This window comes from Amia ocellicauda, chromosome 8 (genome assembly GCF_036373705.1).
Source record: "Amia ocellicauda isolate fAmiCal2 chromosome 8, fAmiCal2.hap1, whole genome shotgun sequence".
In the NCBI taxonomy this organism is placed as follows: Eukaryota; Metazoa; Chordata; class Actinopteri; order Amiiformes; family Amiidae; genus Amia; species Amia ocellicauda.
In genome coordinates this window covers 2780798-2803605 of record NC_089857.1, presented here as the reverse complement: position 1 = coordinate 2803605, position 22808 = coordinate 2780798, and the positions used below count along the sequence as shown (strand labels likewise).

At 36.3% G+C, this 22808-nt stretch overlaps 1 protein-coding gene across 1 annotated transcript in view; it reads right to left on the bottom strand.

Moving 5' to 3' along the window:
• The window catches only part of skic3 (SKI3 subunit of superkiller complex), a 52388-nt gene that overhangs the window by 7089 nt on the left and 22491 nt on the right, over positions 1–22808 (bottom strand). The window contains exons 15-33 of the mRNA XM_066711822.1: positions 22204–22383; positions 21005–21129; positions 20515–20765; positions 19545–19647; positions 17463–17642; positions 17166–17310; positions 14445–14523; positions 10793–10854; positions 10623–10679; positions 8409–8477; positions 7859–7933; positions 6923–7064; positions 6247–6340; positions 5749–5826; positions 3324–3448; positions 2897–3020; positions 1057–1281; positions 553–625; positions 76–126 (exon numbers count right to left, since the gene is read on the bottom strand). Of these exons, the coding sequence (XP_066567919.1) occupies positions 76–126; positions 553–625; positions 1057–1281; positions 2897–3020; positions 3324–3448; positions 5749–5826; positions 6247–6340; positions 6923–7064; positions 7859–7933; positions 8409–8477; positions 10623–10679; positions 10793–10854; positions 14445–14523; positions 17166–17310; positions 17463–17642; positions 19545–19647; positions 20515–20765; positions 21005–21129; positions 22204–22383 (2238 nt within the window). The remainder of the gene's footprint in view (positions 1–75; positions 127–552; positions 626–1056; positions 1282–2896; positions 3021–3323; positions 3449–5748; positions 5827–6246; positions 6341–6922; positions 7065–7858; positions 7934–8408; positions 8478–10622; positions 10680–10792; positions 10855–14444; positions 14524–17165; positions 17311–17462; positions 17643–19544; positions 19648–20514; positions 20766–21004; positions 21130–22203; positions 22384–22808) is intronic.

The window sequence follows — 22808 nt, the reverse complement described above, 5'->3', positions numbered from 1 at the left end:
AGAGTGTATACAAAAAAGAAAAAAAGAAAATGAAAACAGGAAAATAATTTCTACAGAAAAATAAGTTCTACATACCTTTTTAGTCATACTGAAATGACACGCTACACTCCCAGCTGATGCACCTCCCTGGAATAACACAATCACATTACGGCTCTGACAGATGGTCAGCGAGACATCTGAACACTTTCACCAGAAATCAGAAGGAACAACTTCACAATGATCTGCTCTTAGAAGATACATTATTCACATTTATCAGCCTAATATGACACACTACATCCAAGTCCTAGAAAGCTTATCATAATATGGAAAATGTTCTTTTCACATTTAACTTTTGAGGACATTGCTTTTTACTCTTGATCTCGCCGATCATTGCCGTTTGGCAAATTGTCTCTTCTTAAGAGAAACATGAAAATCAAATAACCAGTTGTGTGTAGCATGTATGAGGAAATGAATTATATTTGCAGAAAACAGATTTTTTGTATTATTATTATTATTATTATTATTATTATTATTATTATTATGTCAGATCCCCTCTAATCTTGTTGTACTTACTCTGGCATTTCTTGGGTTGTACTGAGGCACCACTCTAGACAGAAGAGCCCACAGGCCAGCATTTCCAGGATTACTGCAAAAAGGGAACAGAGCATTGAGTTGATGCACATTTCATTGATGGACTGAATTATGCACCAGCTGTTAGGTTCTACCTAGTGGTTTCAGCTGGTGAAAACATTGACTTTTTATCCAAAACCGTTTACTATTATAATTTTTTTCAATTAAAAGTCAATATTCTTATTTATATAACAGAACTGAAGTAAATACTAGGGAGTGAAAGAGCTTCACTTTAAAGAGGTTCTTCCAATTAAAATAGTAATGCAATAATAGAATAAGGAATAAGCAATAAGGAAATTCTAAAAGACTGAGGGCCAGTAAATGATTAAACTTCAGTGTACTATGAAGTATTATATCTAAGCAAAACTTACAAACAGAAGTATTACAGTAAAACTAATTACTAGTTATCATTGGGGGACTGTGGGGGCTGCAGCTCTGGGAGGGTACCTGTGCACGGCCTTGGCAGCCTGTCTCTGCACGGCGCTGTTGTTCCCCTGCAGGGCGAGCACGCTGCAGGTCAGCAGGCAGCGCTCCTCCTCTGTGGCCTCGCAGTCAGCACTGTGCTTCAGGAGCTCATTCAGGGCAGCAGCGGCTAGGGTTGCATCTCTGTGGACCAGGCCCAGGGCACACAGACACAGCAGGCTCTCTGTGCAGGGCTCCTTCAGCACAGAGCTGCATGACAAACACAGCAGACATGGATTTTAATGATTTTATAAACTGTTACACAGCTTAGTTTGAAGAGCAATTAACCCCCTGTAAGCTTATGGCGGGGCCCTACTTTCTCAGCACTCTGGACTAGGGTATGTTCGAAACCTGAATGTGTGTAGGTGCAAGTCCAAGTGCATAGAGGTCATAGGAAAAGGGGATGTTGGTCCCTACTCTACTGAACCACTCTAGTTCTTAAATTGAACAGAACCAAATGCACAACTACTGAAGCTGAATCAGTTAGAAGCAGATACTTTTCAACACTATCAAAGTTCAGAAAAATTATCCAAGTGTTTAGATCATTAATTGTTATCCCTGTTTGAGTTAAAGATGTAGGAATTGAAGGTAGGAATGGTCTTAAGGTTTCATGCAAGGTGATTACAAAGTATTATTGTTGATTAATTTAGTTAAATGTTGCTGTACAATTAAATTTGATGATCAAATTGGGATTATATTTTGGTTCAGGTTAGGATTTCCCAGTAAACTTAGACTTCCATTAAAGTTAGGGGTGTTTAACTACTTAGAATCTCAACTGGGTGTAAATTTGTATGGTTTAGCTTCAAATTATGGTGTTGCCTAGGGATTTGAATCAGGTTTAGGTAAAAACGTGCGAGAGTGGCGGCGGGGGTTCGATACTGATGTTTTAGTTTTTGTTTTAGGGGCGGTGGGGGGCGGCAATTTGCCGTGGACCCCAGTTTGGGAAACTCTGCCTTAGTCAGTAGAGACAAGTATGTCCACTTCTGATTTGGTGAATATGCATCATCTTTCTGTCGTCTCCATTGTTGAATGAGAGCTATTGCTTTCCCTTATTCTTTTCTGCACTCAATGTAATTTATATGGTAGATTGTGTATTTAAAGGTTCAATTATCACATTATATGGGTGAGTAAAAATAAATAAAATTATATATGGAAATGTGGTTGTCAGAGATTTATAAGATGACTCAATTACATTTTAATCTATTGCTTTATTCAGTTGTACAATATGAACAACAGCCACTACTCATTTTAAAACTTATTAAAATCCCTGGGAATATATTCAACAAATCGATTATTGATTCCTCATTTTTTTCAGCACTTTATTGGGACAGCACCTTCTGTGATCATGAACCACAAGGTGGTTTGAAAAAAGCATAGAGGAACAATAGAAGTGAGAATGATCTTGAAACCAAGTATCAGGAAACGGCCCCTACACTTGTGAAGTTCTTAAACTGACAGGATAATATTAACAATATGTCCACTAGGTGTCACTGTAGCTACACAGAATTTAAACAGAGAAATACAAATTGTAAAGAATGATCTGATTTATACAGTAAGCCTGAGTAAGGCATGCATACAACTTAGAGGATAACTATCTGCATGCATATTTAGTACCTGTCCATTCCTCTCTTCAGTGTTTATTTAAATACACAATAGTATTAAAAATAAACACATATTATACACATCTGAATGTATAACTGCTTCAAAAGTGCATTGTGAATGTTCAAAAGTGATTGTTCAAACTGTGACTAACAATCACAAGTAAGAATGCAATTTGCAGGGGGGTGGGGTGGGGAGTTTGAGGTTAGCTGTGTACCGTACACACCATTTGAAGAGCAGGGTCTTGGCGCTGTCCATATTGTTCTGCCGGTGTTGCAGCAGAGCCAGGGCAGTCAGGATGTACGCCTTCTCCTTCTCACTGGACGCGACTTTCAGGGCTTTCTCATATGCTGAAAAGAGGAGGATACAGTGTTCACAGCTGCATTTGCTTCAATAAACACTATCTGGGCTTCCACTTGCAAACAGGTTCCCACCGATGGGCACTTCTTTCCCAAGGACAGAGAAACCATTTACAAAAAGAGAACACATTCAAGTCTCCCTCCTCACTTCAGTTTATGGAAGCAACTTGCACTGAGGATATATTAAGGGAATATGCTAACAGACTCTCATTCACAGCCCTGGAATACTCAACTGAGGGGTGAAGCACGTGACACGAATGTATCAAAATGAACAATGCTACAGTGGATTCGTACCCAAGATGCTGTCCTGTAAGCGACTGCTCCTGAAGTACGCCAGTGCCAGCCCAGTGAGGTCATGCAGATCAGTCAGTGGTATGGAGGAGTAGGCCTTGACTGCTTTCTCATACTGACCTGTATTGCTAAGATATATTGATCGAAAAAAGGTCACTTTGATGCTGGAACATCAGTCACAAAGAAAAATATATACTATAAAAAAAAAAAAAGGCTCGTTAGCATAATACATGAAAGCTGCTTAGAATAGGATTCATGTGCACACACACACACACCTTCTGATTTCTACATGCATAGATACTAGTATTCAACCCTGGCTTGAGTGTCACTGTACTTTAATGATCTTACCTGCATCTACACACATCATCAAAGCTAAGGTTTTGTCTGGGGAAAAAAAAAAAAAAAAACTTTCCTGTATATAGCATTAACAGGCTATTTGCACAGAGACGGGAAAGCCTTTTAGGACATAACATGCTATTTACTTAGCACAGAACTGCTAATTAATGGAATTAAAGGCTGCCTCACTGTTAGATAACTGAATTATTCTAATTTTCCCTAAGATAGTTATACCAGAAGATGACATTTATTAGTTCTTCAAAAAGTGAAAACTGCATTTGGTTTCTAAGGCTTATCAACTGATGAAGATTTTTAATTAAAAGAAGATATAAGCCATGTCAATTAAATTTGGGAAGTAATTGGGTAATACGTACTGGTACATATTCTGCTTTATGACGAACCCCCCCAAAATGCATAGAACTAACATGACTGTGATAAAGGCTACAACCAGAAAATTGCTGTCAACAATCGAGATATACTTGACACTTATAGTCTCACAGTATTAACATTATTTGGAGTTTTGAACACAAACTTTTTTTTTTCATTCTGGGAATCCTTTTTAAAACAACTGATTATCACTGCCTTAGCTATTGGAGTTACAACTCATAAAACAAACCCTGAAAAATATGGTTTGATAACATGGATTTTGTCTATCTTCATGAAAGAGGTGCACAAGAGAGCTGTCTTATTCAGTTGTTAAATATACCTCTTCAGAGATGATTCACAATCTATTTTGATAAAAAGTCTTGCAGCTGTCATTCAAACAACATTGACTTTAGTTAATATTTGTGTGAGCATATAATAATAAACTATATATTTCTGTGTAGTATTTGGCTTTTGTGGATGTTCAGACATGATCATGGTTAGCTTAGGGGTTTGTTTATGTTTATGGCTTTTCATCATAAAAACATAATTATGCACAGCCTATTTACACCTTTGTGTCGGGAAGTATAATTGTATATTATTTTCAGTTTCACAATCTGAGTCAGACTCTGTCATAATGGATCAACAATCATCAAAGCTGCAGGAATGATAGCACCTAACAAATATAATAAATGTTTGATTGTACACTAGTAACTATGATATGTAATGTTTCAATCAAATTGTACTTTTAATGTTACAGTCAATTTCTGTGGGGCAGAAGTCTGGTTGCTATGGATACCGCCTAGGTATTATTGCTCCTGCTTGCACGCTGCAAAATTAATATTTTGTTTAATATTAAACAAATAGAGATTAACAATACATATCCACATACACCCATGATGTACAATCACGTGACACACCAAAGGAAAGCAACATGTATGAATGTTATTATATAAATAGTTGGATTGGCAAGGAAGCTGTTTCCAGGCATCTTGGATTTTGACTGCCAGTGTCGATGGATAAATATCCATATTCACCACGTTCAAAAGTGATCACTCTTAAAAATTAATACATACATTTTAATCTGACAACTTGCATATGTCACCTGCACAAAATAATTTAAATGAAAACCATATATGCCTATACTGGCAGACCATTCTTGCATCATCACATGCTTCTATTGGGACATCATAGCTTAAGGAACACAGTTTTGAATTATGCTTTCACCATGACATCTAATTTTGTGTTGTATTAATGACACTACTGTGTTGGAGATGCTTTGACAAACAAAATGCATGATTTGGACTTTTGAATGTTTAAAGATCATGGTCATATAAAATCTAATTTCTTGAAGGGCCCTAGTGTGTTTGCTTCAACAACATGACTGTGTGACTGGTTACAGTCTCCAATAACCTTTTGTGTAAAGAAGTGCCACTTGTTTTCAGTGTTAAAAGCATTTCCTCTCGAGCTCATTAAATCCTCTCTCAGGAAATGCTACGTGCTATAGTTTAATTGCCCCTGTACCTCCTCACTTCTCAGTCTTATCTGTAGTGTAGTATGCCGAGTACATCACCAGCTGGGGACTAGTCTGCAATGTTGGATTAATGAACTCCCCTTCTAATTACGAAGTGCCATGGAATGCTTCAAAGTAAAAAGGTGCTATATAAATGCAAGATATTTTTTAAAGTTTGAAAAAAGGTGTTAAAAAAGGAAGTTCAATGTACAGTACCAAAGGGTTCTGCCATAATTTCTCAGAGCGAAGTTCAGCTCATCTGTCCGTGTCGTAGACTGAAGCAGCTCAACAGCCCTGCAAAACAAACAAGAAAAACTCAGATCTCAATAGAGTTCATAGAGAAAACATGTACTGAAGGAATATTAATTACTATACATATATTTTAATTAGTATTATAGAGTGATTGTGTTGTACTGGTACATAACCATACTGAAAAAAGTAGTTGCATTATGTTTTCATGGATTTTATCTCGATAATTTAGATTTTTGTTTCCTTTTCAATTAAATACAGAATTGGAAAATACTATTTACTGTGATTTGGAGATACATTTGACAAATGTCAAATGATTTACATCGCTTCCTGAAAAACAGAGCAGTGCAGTGTTGTTATTGTTTATATATATATTTAAGTTGTGAATTTGCTTAATAAACAAGAGAAAAGTAGGGGAATGCAGGGCTAGTGGCAGCAGACTTAAACACATGGATTAAACAATACCTCTGGTAGGCCTGTGTGGCCTGTAACTTCAGGTGTAGATGTTCATTAAGGTACCCAAGCATGGAGAAAGCAGCAGCATCAGTCTGAACCCTCTCTGTGGACAGGAAAATAATCAAATATCTCAGGTGTATATAGCTAGGAACAATTGGAGAACGCAAACAAGTAAAATGCCTCTAGCTTTTAAAAGGAATTAAATGTCTTTCTTAAAATACAAAGTGACCAATGTTACAAATGTCAGCTGTGTAAGCATTTTTATTTTGTTAAGAAAGATATACACATAACCACAGATTACAATAACTCCTTTTAAGATGGTCTGGTCTTGACAGCTATCAAATTAATAATTTATTCTGCACACTTGTGTCTAACAACAGAGGGGAGAATAAGACAAGTGAAAGAATGGAGAAGAGATGTGGTGTTTTAGTTTAACCAGACTAAAAGGCAAAGTTACTTTCACAAATTATTTAAAGAGTTACTATCAATGGCTCATGCCATTCAGTAGTTAATAGTCCTTCAGCTCATATATGGCTGGTTTCACAGACGCAGATAAGTCACTAGTCATGGCCTACCCAATGTTATTTTAGGTAGAGTAGAGCAATGTTAATCAAGGTCTGTGAAACCAGCCAATGTCTCGGAACAGTGAAATATTACTTAAAAGACCAAAAACTGAAAAGCCAACCTGTATATTTGCACAGAGCGACCTGGGCTGCCGAGATGGCATTCATCTGGACGATGTTGTAGCGATAGAGCTCCGAATCCCTATTGGACTTGTCCAGCAGTGTAGAGCACACCCAGTAGGCATAACCATTCACACCTTCAATCTGAAACAGACAAAAAACACATGGAAAAGGAACCATGTCAACAGATTAAGTGTATTCACTAATGTGAGGGAAAAACAAATATTGATGCTGTCAAAAGAAATACAGACATTTCTTACATGGGTGTGACTTACAGTGGGAAAACACTGGCACAGCTGACACTATGTAAATTCTGTTAAGCCTCTCTAGTGTAGGTTTCTTGTTTTATTCAAATCCAATTATGTATCACTTTTCATGGTCTAGTTTAGAACTGTCAATTATGACTGAACTCCCATCATGGAAATGCTGGGAAAAACACCCACGCACACCCACACAGGAATAAACACATGCACACAAGCACACTCACCAAGATGCATTCTGTCGAGACAGACACTTTTTTCTGCATTTTTCTGCACATTCAATATAAAATCCACACATTGTGGCATAAGTGGTGTTCTCATGCCAGCTAGCACATGGCTGCAGCTCACACTGGCAATACACACACCTGTTCAACAACAACAGGAAGCCTTTCCATGAATCACCCACCAGCACCGAGGTGGATCTCCAGGACTCTTTGGTGGAAGAGCCATTCCAAAGTACCCTGCTGTATGTCTGATGATTATCAGGGTTAATTTCCTTACTTGATATCCATTCTCCTTTAACATTAAATATGTGACATGCGTATCATTAAAAGTGTTACAGATACATGCAGTGTGACTAATGGATGATTTCCACCTCTCCCCTGCCTCACAGATAATGCGTCATTCATAAAGAGTAGTGCACAGACAGGAGCAGCGAGAGGTGTTCATTATACTTACATGGGTGCTCAGCTCTGTAGTGTGTCTGAAAAGATCCATTGTTTCATAGCTCCCAACAGACTCTGCAATAAGAGCCTGTTTGATTAAACAAACATGGTATGAGCAAAGTTACTGTACTGGAAGCCCAATTGAACATTTTTCTTTCAGTCATAATGTAAGTAAATTGTTATTTGAAACCAGCTATCTGATTGAAATCAATGGAGATTGCGAAGACTATTCCAAGCTTCGCAAGAGCTAACTGGATGTGAATCATATACACAGTTTTGAGTCAAAGGAAATTCTTCAAACCATAACACCTACACTGGATGGCACCTTTCATTCCAGCCACTCTACAAAGCTCCCATAAGGCATACTAGTATGTAGTTCAACAATAATATACATTCAGATTGAAGATCTGTATCACAGCTAAGCACTGCACAGTAAGGTAAGGTTAATCCGAGACTCATGCAGTGTTAGCATTGTATTTTTCAGCATTGTTTTGTGTTCAGTGGACTTTGCTAGATAGGGAACACACCAGACCTCAGTTAATTTCCCAGTGACGGCATTGTACCTGTCCAATCCAGCAATTTACATACAAAGGCTCAAGAGACTGGGCCACCTTGAAGGCTTCATGAGCGAGCTGTAACACACCAGATGCAGGGATAGACAAACAAGATGCAAAAACAGAAAAAAAAGCATTTTAGTCCTCCATGAAGACTCATTTTATTTTTTTACTAATTGTTTAGCTATAATTTCTTCTCATCACCTTTACTCATCCCAGAACCTGGTTAAAATACAATTATGTTATTATGTTTTGGAAATTGTAAATTACACACTACAAAACAAACAGCAGAGTCCTTGACCTCCTTCCGGTGCTTACTTAAGACACATCTTTTCAGACAGTACCTGTAATAGTAGTCCTTTTACTCTCCTGTACGATAAGACTTCACAACATTTTACCATGCTTCTTGCATTACTAATACTTGTATTATTGATTTCCCCCTTGCTCCTTTTCCCGTAGACCTTGACTGTGACCTAACATCTTGATAGCACTTAGCTTTTATTTCCAGGATGTATGACCTCAATTATTGTACTTACCTGTGTAAATTGGAAGTTGTAAAATGTATTATACTTTGAATTGCTTTGTATAATGTAAATTTGAATTTGTAATGTTTGATGCCTTGTACTGAACTGTATTCTTGCACTTTGTATTGCGCTTATGTTGTAAGTTGCCCTGGATAAGGGCGTCTGCCAAGAAATAAAAATAATAATAAAAATAATTATTAATAATGAATGCTGGATGACAAATCATTCTGAAGATAAACATGCATTGGAAATCAAGAGTGGATAAGATAAAATTAGTTATGGTTCATTAAGGGACAACACAATTAGGTAGCTAAGGTAACCAGTTGTTGTACTTATACAAACAAATCATTGTGCATTATAGTTTATTATACAGATGTTAATTTCCTGCAAATTATCTTTTCTTTTAATATTTGTTCTGAAAACTTTGATTGTTACACATGGTGTAATACAAATATTTCCCTTGTACGCTAGGTTGAGTGCATTTTTGTAAAATCCACTCTCTCTGTGGTACACATTATCCAACATATTAAGTAAAACGAATAAGTTTGTTTTCCTTTCATATATGTATTGTATTTCCCTTTGTTGTGGAGGGGTCATTTCTTGCAATTCCTCTGTTATATACATTTTCTTTTGAACCTCTCCTATATGTTGTCCTTTTTCATCAGACTCACTCCCATTCGGTCTTTCACTATGTCTCGGCTTACTTCTTTAAATCAGAAATTTGCCAAGAACACCTGGTCTTCTGTTCTATCTTTCTGGGCTCTTCTTGGAGCCCTCAGGAACTGCAAATCTGCTTCCAGAAATGAATTCACCTCTCTCTTGCTCCTGCTGAACACAATACCACCACGCTATGGTCCTTTCCTTAAGTAAGGTCTCCCCTTCCATTGTCTCTCAAAAGTAAGTGAAGGATCGAAATCTATGTTCTCTCACAGCCTGGTCTCTCCCAGTCTCTCCTACTCTCTCCTCCTTATCTTGCCTTAATATTTAAGTAACTGTGCTTGCCCTGCCACTTCATGCTTACTGTCCTGTTATCATTTCCTTGATGAGCTTGACCGTCTCCTCCTCCATTCTCTGACATTCTCCTACTCAATCCTTCTAATTTTCTAAAGAGTGGATTTCAGCTTCTCCCCCACAAACTGTTCTGTTGATCAATTCACTCTCCTTCTATCTATCCACCCCTCACCGCCTACACACAGAGCTGGCATTTTATTGGTACTCATCTTTCCAGGATTATTCTCCGCAATAAGCCCTTCCTCACATTTTCTTAAAATCTTCCATTATCCTATTCATTTTAACTGCCGTCTCTCCCCCTGTCATTTCCCACTGTAAACCTTACCTTTACTATTTATTTTATTACCTCACGCATATGCTTATTCCACTCATCCTCAGGCCTGGCTATTATCCAATGACCTATGCTGAGAAGCACGGGGGAAAAGGACATCTATTCTGCCGATACATCTATTGTCTTATACTTCACTGTATTTCTGCACTTTGTTTGCACTTATGTTGTAAATCGCCCCTGGATAAGGGTGTCTGCCAAGAAATAATAATAATAATAATAATAATATTGTCATCCTCTTCTCAACACTTCTACTGGCTAACTGATTATGCTTCCCCCCACTTCATCTATTTGGTTACCAGGCTAAGACTGGTAAATTAAAATAAAACATTTACCTCCTTCATTATTCAGTAGGCTTACCTCAATGTTTTCTTTTTTCAGATACAACACCCCAAGGTTAGTCCAGGCTACTACATTCTAGATAAAGGAAATCATTAATCAGTGGGTTTGACATTAGACATGGGTTTTACAGATTTACACTTTGATGTTACTTAGCTACATGTATGTACTTGGAACTGAAAGCTGCTTACATTTGCATCCATGTTCACTGATTTAATAAATGAGTGTTGGGCAAGGGCCAGGTTTTCAATACCTGAAATAAACAAAAAAAAAGCATCAATAAATCCAGTTAATTAATTTGGAGAATTGAAAACACATTACAAATTCTAAGACCACTAATTGAAATGTTAATTATCAAGCTCACAGCTAATCTCATGTTTTCTCACAGAAGTATTTAGCAATTTATCTTCTATTTTCTCCCTCTTTCTGGGTGTTATGACCTTCAAACGTATCAAAAAGTGTTTATCAAACTGCGCTGCTATGGCAACCAGCAATTCAGTTCAATGGGATTGTATTTATAAAAGAAGAGAAACTAACAAAATCCTTCATTTTGTGTGAGGCTCTCTGGTGATACTGGTGAAGCAGTAGTCATTGATTCTGCAGTTGATATGGTGTCCTTGAAGATATACCAAGAGAAATGAAAGGGCAAATTCACAAAGGAGACAGTTCAGTCTTTGATTCAAATGGGCAACAATCCTTTGTGCAGAAAACCCACAAAAATTGCTGGACTTCAGAACTGTACATTTTTGGCATCTTTAGTATTATCTAAGATTTACGTTAATTTTTTAAAACAATATGAAGGGATTATATATAAATGGTCTACAATGAGCTATGTGGAAAGGTATATTGCACCCCTCAGTTAGAAATGGTGCTTTTAAACATTACATCATATCATTGAAATGTGGGCCTAAAGTGTGATAAGGCCATTAACCCCATTAGAGCTTGCTCATTACATTGTAACATTGAGCCTTTTTCATAGATTCATCATGAGCTATTAGTCCACAGTAATTTAGTCTTCCAGAACCAAGATATCAGTTTAGTCTCCACAGTAACAAGGTAATATTAATCATTAACCAACACCATACTATTTACTGAACGTATCCTCCCATTATTACATTATCTTGCACCATTTATTTGATCCTAAATCATCGCTTCAGTAAGTATTTGGATATGTTTTTCCTATATGGAAAACCATCAATGAGCAACAATATTAACTGCCTTATTTTCAAGCACTAAATATACATAAATACATATATATGCTTGTATGTATGATACTGTTTGAAAATAAGACATTACAAAACTGTAGCTCATTGATGAAAAACGACCTATAAGACAACCACAGAAAAAATGGGAAGATGAAATACTAAAGTTTGCAGGCATGACACTAAAAAAAGGACACTATAGATAACAGCATATGGCAATCACCATCCTTTGAAAACGATAGGTTGCGTATGCAACCATGGTTATCTGAGAAAAGAAGCACTGCCCAAGGGGGAGGGGTTTTCAGCAAGCACGCTGGAATGTATGAAAGACATTTGTTTATCAAAGCTGCCATTGGCCCTTGTGCCCGTCGCTCAAACAGGACCCTTCTGCTTCCTGTTTGTATAAAAGGTGACGTTGGCTCAAAGACTTCCTCTTTTTGCCGGGAGCTAGAACTCCTGCACGACCTTACAACCCTTGGGCATTGCTTCTTTTCTCAGATAAATACGGTTGCATACGCAACCTATTGTTATCTTTCGAGTCAGAAGCAATGCCCAAGTGGGAGGGGTTACAGTATAACCAAACTTTCGCAAGGGAGGAGCCAGCTCATGCACCACACGCAGGACACAGGAGCAAGTTACACACTGCCGACCAGCAGCTAGTGGCAACAGACGCTCTACTGATGTCAATAAATCAACTATATACACACCGAAGCACAAGAGTAAACTCAAAGCCTCCCGCTGAATACAGCGACAGCGGCCCTCAGCACAGCTAGTCATGGAGCCTGCTTTTAATCATTTTTGGTTTGGTAATGCATGCATGTTATTTATCGACTTGGCTGGTCTCCAAAACTCACAGGTCCATGTGGTCAGACTGTACCAATATAAAGATACAAGTACACAAACACTTGAAGGATTAACAGTAGAAGCACTGAGACGGTCAATTTGACCGATTTGGTTATTCAAATTTGAATTACTCTGTGTTCCTAAATACACTGCATATACCAGTTTGTGACTTTTCCTAAATATATGTATTAAACATGTCTACAGCATTTTAACTGCATAAACATGAAAATAAATAAGTTATAAACATATTTACCTAGAATAGCCAAAATCAGGTTATTTTGACCGGTCATTTAAATACATAATAACTCAAATATAAAGCATAATCCTGCCTTCCCTTTACAATACAGTCAGTCTGGTGTTCAAGTGGTGATCTCTTCCTGTCTACAGTCTTTCATGTGCTCTTCAAGTGAAACACCAGGTCTAAATGGCATTCAGTGCTTTTACTCTACTGATCAATGCGCGATTGCTACTGCACATAGGACAGAGTGCAATAACGCAGCCCATCACATGCAAAATAATGATTCATGGACATTAACAGTGGAGGAGCATTTATTGCAATGCTATATTTTCGTGGAGTAAAAGTGTTCACCTGGAGAGGGCTGTCAAAATGCAATGTGAGGTACGAGCTTATATCCAGAAAGTGGAGAAACATGTCCTGTGTGGACTGTCCCAAGCTGTCAGGTATGCAAGCTAAATATATTGTAAATAGTTTATTGAAATACAAAGTATAAAGTATAAAAATATTTACTTTAGTGTACAATTATGTTTTGATAAATGCAATAGTATAAAATATTGTTTTTGAGCATTATTCCAACATTTACACTTGTTTCTTTCTCTTATTGTATGCTGTTTTAGAGCTTTTTGCTTATTGTAAGCTATACAGTTATTCATGTTTTGACTGCAGTGTGCACGTTTAGAAAAAATTGCTTTGGTTATTTATAGCAATAATATTAATGTTTTATGATAATATTTCAATTTAAATACATTTGTGCTATATAAATGTTGGATTTGATGATCATGAATAAAACTTCTAAGTTTTATACGATGGTTTGCCTTTGATTGTCATATCGCAGCTGTTAAATAGCTATCAGTTACAATGACAAGCTTTGGCGCTTGTAAGTAGTGCAAAATGTCGGCACTTTTAGTGTTAATATAAGGATTCATTTAAATTCACCCTTTCCTCTATAGAAAGGAAACTGATGCACTTAACCGTTTTTTCTTTCATGTATGCAATCATGTCTCAAATGGAACTGTCATTAATTATTAATTAAGTCATACACATGCTGCTAATTGTAAATTGAGATTTATTTAAAGCAAGGTATTAGGTATAGGTAATGCACTATAAAAGTATTATTTATAATACATATCCCATGCATTGTGAGCAGTGAGATCATAAAGTACTCTAAAGTACAATAAAGCTAAAAAGCTTAAGCCATGCATGTTCAAAATAAAGTTCTCAGTACAGAAGTCTGATCTGAGAATTCCTAGAAAAAGGATACAGAATACACAGAAGCACTTTGAATAGAACAGGAAGCAGGCCCATAACATACTACACAACAGAGCATTCCTTCAGCAGAATACCCACTTGTATAAGACAAGCAACTTAATAAAGGGAACCCACTTAGGAGGAGGTACACACATGGCACAAAGCAATACTAATTATTCTGTTGCTCTGGTTTTCTTGCTTGCATTGCACACATGTCTATCAAGCTACTAATTTAACAATAGAGTTCAGAAAACATTCTATCAGCACAATTCTTTGTGACAAAGCTATGTATGTTGATGGCAGATAGCATACCTTTACTCATGGCAACCACTCCCAGCACATTCCAGTAGAAATAGTTTCTGCTGTCCAGCATCACAGCTTTTTTGACACACTAAGGAAAAAAAAAAAACTGCTTCAAAATCTTTTCTACACTTTTCTAACCTTGTCCAAAACTAAATCAATTTTGGTCTACATTTTGCATCTGAATTATTTAAAAAAAAATTCCTTCTCTCAGTCTGATCTTGCACCATTTATGAAATTTTGCTGTTTGAGGAGCAATAAATCGAAAATCTGAATCAATATAAACTAATATATTTGCAAACAGAAGCATTGGTCAAAATGCTGCTGTAAAGTTGCAAACAAATGTGTTTGGGAAAATAATTATATATATATATATATATATATATATATATATAGTAGCGACCCTTCAAATTGACTGTTAATGGGAGACACAGGGGGGCTGTGTGTGTATGTGTGTGTACTGCCTGTGTATTGGGGGTAGGGGCGGTTTATAGTGCAATGTGTTGTGTTCGTGTGGTGCACTTGCTTGTGTTACAGCAGGGTTAGTTCCGGAGTTAAGGGTTAGCCCTGTGCGGGAACACTGGAGGAGCCAGTCACGGGGCCAGAGGGCATAAATAGGGGTGCCCGGTTCCCACGCTGTAGAGTAGTGTTAGAGTTGTGTACTGTTCATAGTACCGCAGTGTAGAGTGAGCCAGGAAAGAGGGTTGCTCCAGCCGGACATTAACTGTGCTTAATAAAGTTCCTGTTATTCGAATCCTGTGTCCCCTCCATTATTTGATGCGATGAAGAAGAAACCAGAAGTCGTTACAATATATATATATACACACACACACACTATTTATGAATGCACCACGTCATCATACACAGATTAAAAATAAAGATAAGTGCCTCAAAGGAAGACAATATTTTGGTGTGTTATCTGATTAAAGACTAGTTAGCTAGGTAGCTTTGTTAGTTTTGAATCAGAAGGAATTACTTGTAATGGCTGATTTGAGTGAAAGTGGAATCCACAAAGCAGTGAAACTTGATCTCATTGTAGTGGATATGAGCTGATGAAAGGAGTCAATTTGTCAAAATTGAATATATTGTGATATCTATATATCGCATGTTATATATATATATCACCCACCTCTATTCACCACAGATTAAATGCATCACTTCAGTAAGGACAGCTGCATGAGAAAATGTTTGTCTTAAGTAGACACCTACTAATCCAAGATATTGACTGGTACTGAGTCACAAACACAGTAAAAAAACAATGCGGAAGAGTAGGGCTGTCACTTACTACTATTTTGGTAATCGATTTTTCTGACGATTAATGAAGTTATTCGTATAAATAAAATTGCATAAACAGCTTTTTTAAATGCTTTATTGCAATGTACTTCTTGTTTTTCAATATAAAAGCAAAGTGTCAATGTGTGTTAAGCACACATTTTTGTGCTTCACTGTTTTTTAAACAATTTATAAAGGTTTGTTGTGAGTGTCCAATCAAAAAGCTTTTAAAACAAACAGATTTTTTGTATTGGTAAAAAATAAAAATAACCCATCAGTCTCAGGAGATGGGAAAAATGGCAGCACTTTGAATGTCAAATGAGGATTGTTTTGAACATTTTACTGCTTCTGAGATCGATACAACTTAGTTAAGCAATTTGTTTTTGTATTGTAAACTTTTAATTGAGCATACTGTTCAGTATTGTAGAATCATGACAGCGATTTGGGAGAGAGGCAGGGGGGGCAGAAGTTTATCAGGAGAATGTAGATGCGAGGGGCTGAAGGTACAGCCCTGCTAACACACAACGTTGCCAAAACATTGTGTGTTAGCTGGGAGATTAAAACGTTTCTATCTTATTTCAGCTGGTCAACCTGAATGTCAGAATCCCCCGTTACAAATTACAGAACTGACATAAAAGACAAATCGCTAAGATTAAGAAATACACAGAAGTAATAGTCCAAAATGTATACAACACAGCAAACCAGACCAGCTGATTTCTCAGTAAAGATGAAAGATCTGCCACACGCATTTACAATCAATGAACAGTAAACAACATACATTTACTATTATTATTGTTATGATTAAATATTACTGGTAGTAATAACAACAACAACAACATTAATTACATTTGAAGATGCTTTTATATGTATTCAATACAGGAACCTGACCATCCGTTTTTTTTTTTTTGCCTGTAGCTTCTAGACAGGTGCGCTACTGATGATCTCTCTTGAACAGCTATTTGTATATATGTGTGTTTTTATGTATTTTAAAAATAACATTCTGGGGATTGGTATATATACATCTTTTAAGTGTTTATAAACAGGGTTAATTTTGATTATAAAAATGGTGTCTTTATAACAGGTTTCTTAGCTAATGGACATTTTCATTCCAAAAACTAACAAATTATAGAAAGAATGAAAAACTTAAATGTCTTGCATTTCGTGTGATATATTGGTTTAATATGATCATTATAATTATGTATGTAAAGTTAAGTAATTTGCTGTGATATACCAAGCGCTGTGGTGTGTGCGAGAGTGCTGTAATGCTGATGTGTAGAGCGGAGCAGCTCAGCGCTCCGAGGGTTATTGGAATGAAGTCTTGAAGCAGTAAATTGTAATCGAGGATTTTCTGTAATCGAATTACTCGATGAATCATGACAGCCCTATTAAAAGACATAGGTGATCAAGAGAAGCAATGAAGTTTGAGAGCTGAAGGTAATTAGAGGTGACCTTACAACTCACCTGCAAAGATTTCTCAAAGAGCTCTGCACACTCACTCTCACTGTGCACTGCTGTCAAATGCTGGGCCTGATGGTAATAGTTTAGTCCAAGATCACTCCACAAATTGGCACAATCTGCCATCAGCTTAAGAGCTTGAGCGTAGCACCTGTGATAGATAAACAAAAAAATAAAATGCAAAAAAAATAGGTGTGTGAAATATATATATATAATTTATGATATATATATCAAAAAGCAACAGGAGGCCAATTTAGTTTCTTAACAGCTCAAATAAATGAAGCACTCCATTAATTAAATTACCTGCTCCCAAGCCGGAGGATGTCAGCTTTCGGTAGGGTCTCTCTAGGACTGGAGCTGTGTCCACAGAGGAGGCCTGGCACACTGGCCTGGGCCCTGGCTGGGGCCAAAGAGTGGATGGAAGTGCAGACATCCCCAAGCAGCTTCCACAAGCAAGACAGGTCTGGTCGGCACTGCACAGCTCTGCACAGACAGAGATATAGTCTTAGAAACACAGACACACACTGACACAAAGACACGGGCAAAGCATACACACAGGCCTACATATGAACAGACATGGCCCACCAGGATCTGGTATTATTTTTATTCTGGTTGTCCAGCAGGGCAATTTTACATTCCCCCCCAAAATGATACCTGCCTATGCATGGTTATAAGGTATCTATTGGGATATACATATATAAAACTGGAAAACCTCAACTTAAATTATTTTCCAGGCTTGCATGCTGGCTGTAAATCAGAAATGGACAAATACCTATCATATGCCAGCAAACAGTACTTGAATGACTGAATGAATTTATTTTGTATTAAAGCTGAATCACAAGAATCAACTGACAATGCTTAAATATAATAAGATTTTATACACAGGACATTTTCTTTCAATTGACTGCTCACAAACAACTTTGCATAATCATCATCATCATAATTATGTAGTGATATTTTATTATATCATAGCACTAATATTATGATTTCAATATTTTATATAAATTGTTCCAGGAATCAGTTTTGTTGTTTTTGCGTTTTTAGGCTTGCATTGAAAAATTATCTGTTCCTAATAATAAACTGAAACATGTAAATAATGTACACATTTAAGAAATAATATTGAATAAGACGTAAATAAAAGGGACTAAACAAATGTCCATAGCTGCTGCCACTTAAATCAACGCATGTTAATAAAATGACTAATTGAAATTAATAACCGAAGAAAGCAAGTCAAGTAATGGCTCTACAAATAATAAATACATAAAAATGTTAAATCAGGAACACATTTAAGATTTGCCAACAGAAAGTTTTCTGCTTTAATATTTTAAAAATCTAGTGGATACAAATATTACAAATCAGAAAATTAATGCAGTAACATTTAAAATATAATGTATATAAATACGACATAGTGAAAGGAATAATACAATGTTTGCCAGGAGCACATAAGTGTCTCTTACAGATTCACAATGAAAACAATTTAGTGCATTATATTTTGTGATTGAAATTAAGCATCAATAGTTGGTTATCCAGTTCTTCTTTCATGGATTGACATTATTGCGTGAATACTTGCCTATATGAAAAAACAGCTTTCAGCTTTCAAGGGATTGGTAAGAGCTAACAAATATCTTTCAGCCTATTGTGTTAAATTAGGAAATGCGTTTTCTAAAATTAAAAAAAAAGACCAGTCACTGTCATTTTCCTTAGCATATGGTAAATATTTTCCCAATTAATAATCTATAATCATCAAACCATGGAATAGAATCTAACGGGAGGGCTTCCAGATGCAAACTACACACCAGCTGTGAGATGGTTGAAGGAAGGAAGCTAAATTGCTGTTAATATTATTATTCACAAATAAAGACACCATTAAAATTATAAAATGTAAATTGTTAGTTCATACATGATTTTTTCAATTTTAATCATTTGCAAGCAAATACATAATCAATGACTAGTAGAAATATTATTTTAATGACTGAACAGACTAAAATAACTAGTAAAGAGTAATACTAAATATTCTGTTAGTAAATTGTCAAAATAAATTACTTCCTAACTGTATGATTTTTTTATTAGAATGATGCTGGGAAGATGTACAAACTAATTTATTGCTTACTTCAACCTAAAACATTTAATTTAATAGTTTGCCAGTATCAAAAATAAAGTAGTGCACCACATAATTAAACAGTTTTCTTCTTCTAATTTCTTTATTACTAGTTTTAGTTCAGCTGAAGTGGCTATAGATTATATCAAACTATATCAAATTAATTGCAACTTTAAACATGTCCTACAAAATGCAAAGACCTTCTTATAATGAAGCAAATAAGAATAATTTAATAAATATAATAATAATAATAATAATAATAATAATTTGCATATTCAAGTACTAACCTGAAGAGATACTTGATGGCTTTTTCAATAAAGTCCATCGCTCTTCCATCCAGGTAATCCTTCATTGCACTTTGGGCCATAGAAAGATAGCACTCACCTAGACCTGGAAGATATTCAGAAAAGACAGCAGTATACCCACATTGTTTTTATTAATGGAACTAAAAGGAACGGTGGGCGGTCTCAATATGTCTTGGATAAACAGACATATAATAACGAAGGCTGTGTGAAGATGTTTTTACATTACATACAGTCTCCTCTCCTATCTATAAACTTGAATTCTTCAAATCAAAGAGAAGACAAATATTGAATAAAGAATAATCTTTTGAAATGCATAAAATGTGAACTGTAGGATGGTCACAATAACCTGCCCTTGTTCTTTTTGAGTGGTTTGGTTTAAAAAGAAATATAGCGATGTGTGTATAGTAGAACTGGGGGAGGAAAAGCAATGGAGGTGAAATAAGAGTGTCTGCTCAATACTGATATATCTGAACTTCATTCATAATTTGCAACAACAATAACAACAACAACAACAACAACACAAGGCAACAGGGAGAACACATCTGTTGCACGTCCTGCTTTTCCTAATTATTCCTAATTCATGTGCAAACAGCAAATATTGGTAAAAAATATTTAGGTGCAAAATGTTGCATTTTTTGTTTTCTATAATGTCTGACAAGTAACTTTTCGGCTCCTGGTGCAAAAAATTATATATATATATATTATATACACACACACCTCCAACAAAAAACTAACTAATTAACTAACTAAAATAAATAAATCAATAAATAAACTTCAGAGGTAAAATCCAAAAGGCAACCCAAATACTTTTATGGTAAAATCTGATGTGCCCATAGTTTATCAAACATTCATTTCTGGAAAAGTATAATTACAAGTGATTTTCAATACATTTAATATGTTGAACAATTTACTCTATTCTATGCGTGTCTCGCTGTCTCTCTCACTCACTCACCCTTAAGTGCTGGCACATATTCCTCCCTTTGGATGATTTGCATGTATTCATTTGTGGCCTCCTTGCATTTGCCCAGGGTCTGCTTAATAGCTGCTATTTGGTAAAGGTTGTAGATGGACTGGGGGTTTAGGTAGTTAGCTTTGCTGAAAGCCTTGAGTGCTGCTGTAAAACTGCGCCTGTTGAGGTAGGCCTCTCCCAGGCACTCCCAACAGATCGAATCCTTTGGGTCTGCCCTCAGCGCTGCCTGCAGACTGGAGCAGAAGGAACAGTACTTGCTCATGACACAATGCATTCGCACTTTCTATAACAATATGGAAAGACATTAATGAACATTTTCTATCAGAATAAGAGATTGTCATTTGTGAAAAGATTAATTCTATGCAGCCTGTCCAATATTACTTAGTATGTGTACTAGGAGAAAGAATATAGGAACAGTACTGTACAACTGCCACCCCTGTCTGAATTAGAGGACAGAGGACAGGAGGCTTACTCTGCAATGGCCTGGGAGTGCTGGTTGATCTTCAGGTAATATAGGCCTCTCCTGAGCCATGCCCACTTTGCCGAACCCGCACTCGCCTGCTCTGTCACTGATCTCAGGATTGTCAGTGCAGAATCCTGAAGGAGAAAAAAGTAAAAGTTTCACCATGGGGGGGGAGTCACAAAAAATTGCATAAAAATCCTATTTATGAATATGTATATATTCAGTATATATCTCACATAGATATTTCCAAATGTGTATAAATCCAGGTTATACCAGCAAAGCTTTTGATCTAATCTTTCCATCTTCTATATGGTCTACTTCTTGGTCAGTTTTCATTTCTTGGGATCCATTGTATAACTTCTTTAGTTCATTTCTGATCTGTTCTTCTTTCTTGATTCATGCAGTGTTTCCAGCTCATTGGCATTTTAACATCCACAGTTTCTGTAACATTAGTGTGTTTAATGACCAGGTTTTCATCAGCGTGCCATTTCTTCCAAATGTACTCCATCCCATTTTCACTCTTCTATTAATTTAATTAATATCTCCATCTGCGCCTTGCTGTCCAAGGCAGACATAACTGTAAACTTAATCAAGTATCTACTTCAGTTTTCTTAGATTTAACAAAGTTGTTCAACATGACTTTGACTTTAAATTAACTTGACTAAAGCCAAATGTTCTTTCTTGCATCTCAGAGTTCTTGAATTTGAAGTTGTTGGTCTTCTGGTGTTTCTGCAAATGTGACTATTGCACTGTGTATTGCTCTTCTTTTGTAAGTCGCCCTGGAAAAGGTCATCTGCTAAGAAATAATGTCATTGGCAAATTGTAAGATGTTAAAATAAACTCCATTTAACTTCCTTTTTCTTCTCAGTCCAAAGTATTGAACACTTCAAGAGTTGCCATGAATAGTTTTGGAGAGATTGTTTATCCTTGACATACTCCTTTGTAGATCTTGGATCTTGTCAGTCTCTTAGATTAGTTGGATTGCTGATGTAGCATTATTGTAAATATTTCATTTAAAAGTAAAAAATAAAATAAAAATAGTTTAAAGACAAATACAGATTTTTATTAAAAACTACTTAATAATAATAATATCTCCACACATTTGTAAAGACATGCTTTTAACTGCAGTGAATGCCAACCTAGTTGTCAACTTCAAACACAAATAGGTAAAAACAACAGAACTCCAACAGAGTTGCCTATTCAGTCACCATGTCTCCAAGCTCCATGCTTAGGTCAACAGCTGCAGACCCAGCCTCGGTGTCACTGCTGTCCAGATCAAAGGCCTTCTTAAAACAGCCGCGTGCTCGCCCTTGCTCTTGCACCACCTCTCTGTAGAAACATCCCAGCACCCGGAACACAGGCCCAAGATTCGAGTCCAGCTTGGCGGCCTGAGCAAAATAAAATAATTTTGTTGTTTATGGCTTCTTATTCTACATAATTACTTGTCTACAAATTTAAACAGACAAAAACTTGGAATAGGGAAACTGATAAAGAATTTGTTTTAAACTAACAAAAATTGTTTGAAAGAGTACATTTGTAAATTGAAATATATTTTGAATGAATATAGTACAGAAATTGAACACCATTAAAATTAAACCAGTTTCGTACCACTGCTAATATAGCTAATCAGTTGACATTAAATTGACATCCCACAACTGTAGCCTACACATTGTAAAACAACCCTGATCACTTTGAATCTGAAACCAAAGTAAGTACACTTTCTCCTTTACATACGTACCTTGTATTATTGAAAGTTCACAGTGTGATCCAAACCCGCCTCTGCTGAAACACTTACGGAAATATAAGATAGTTG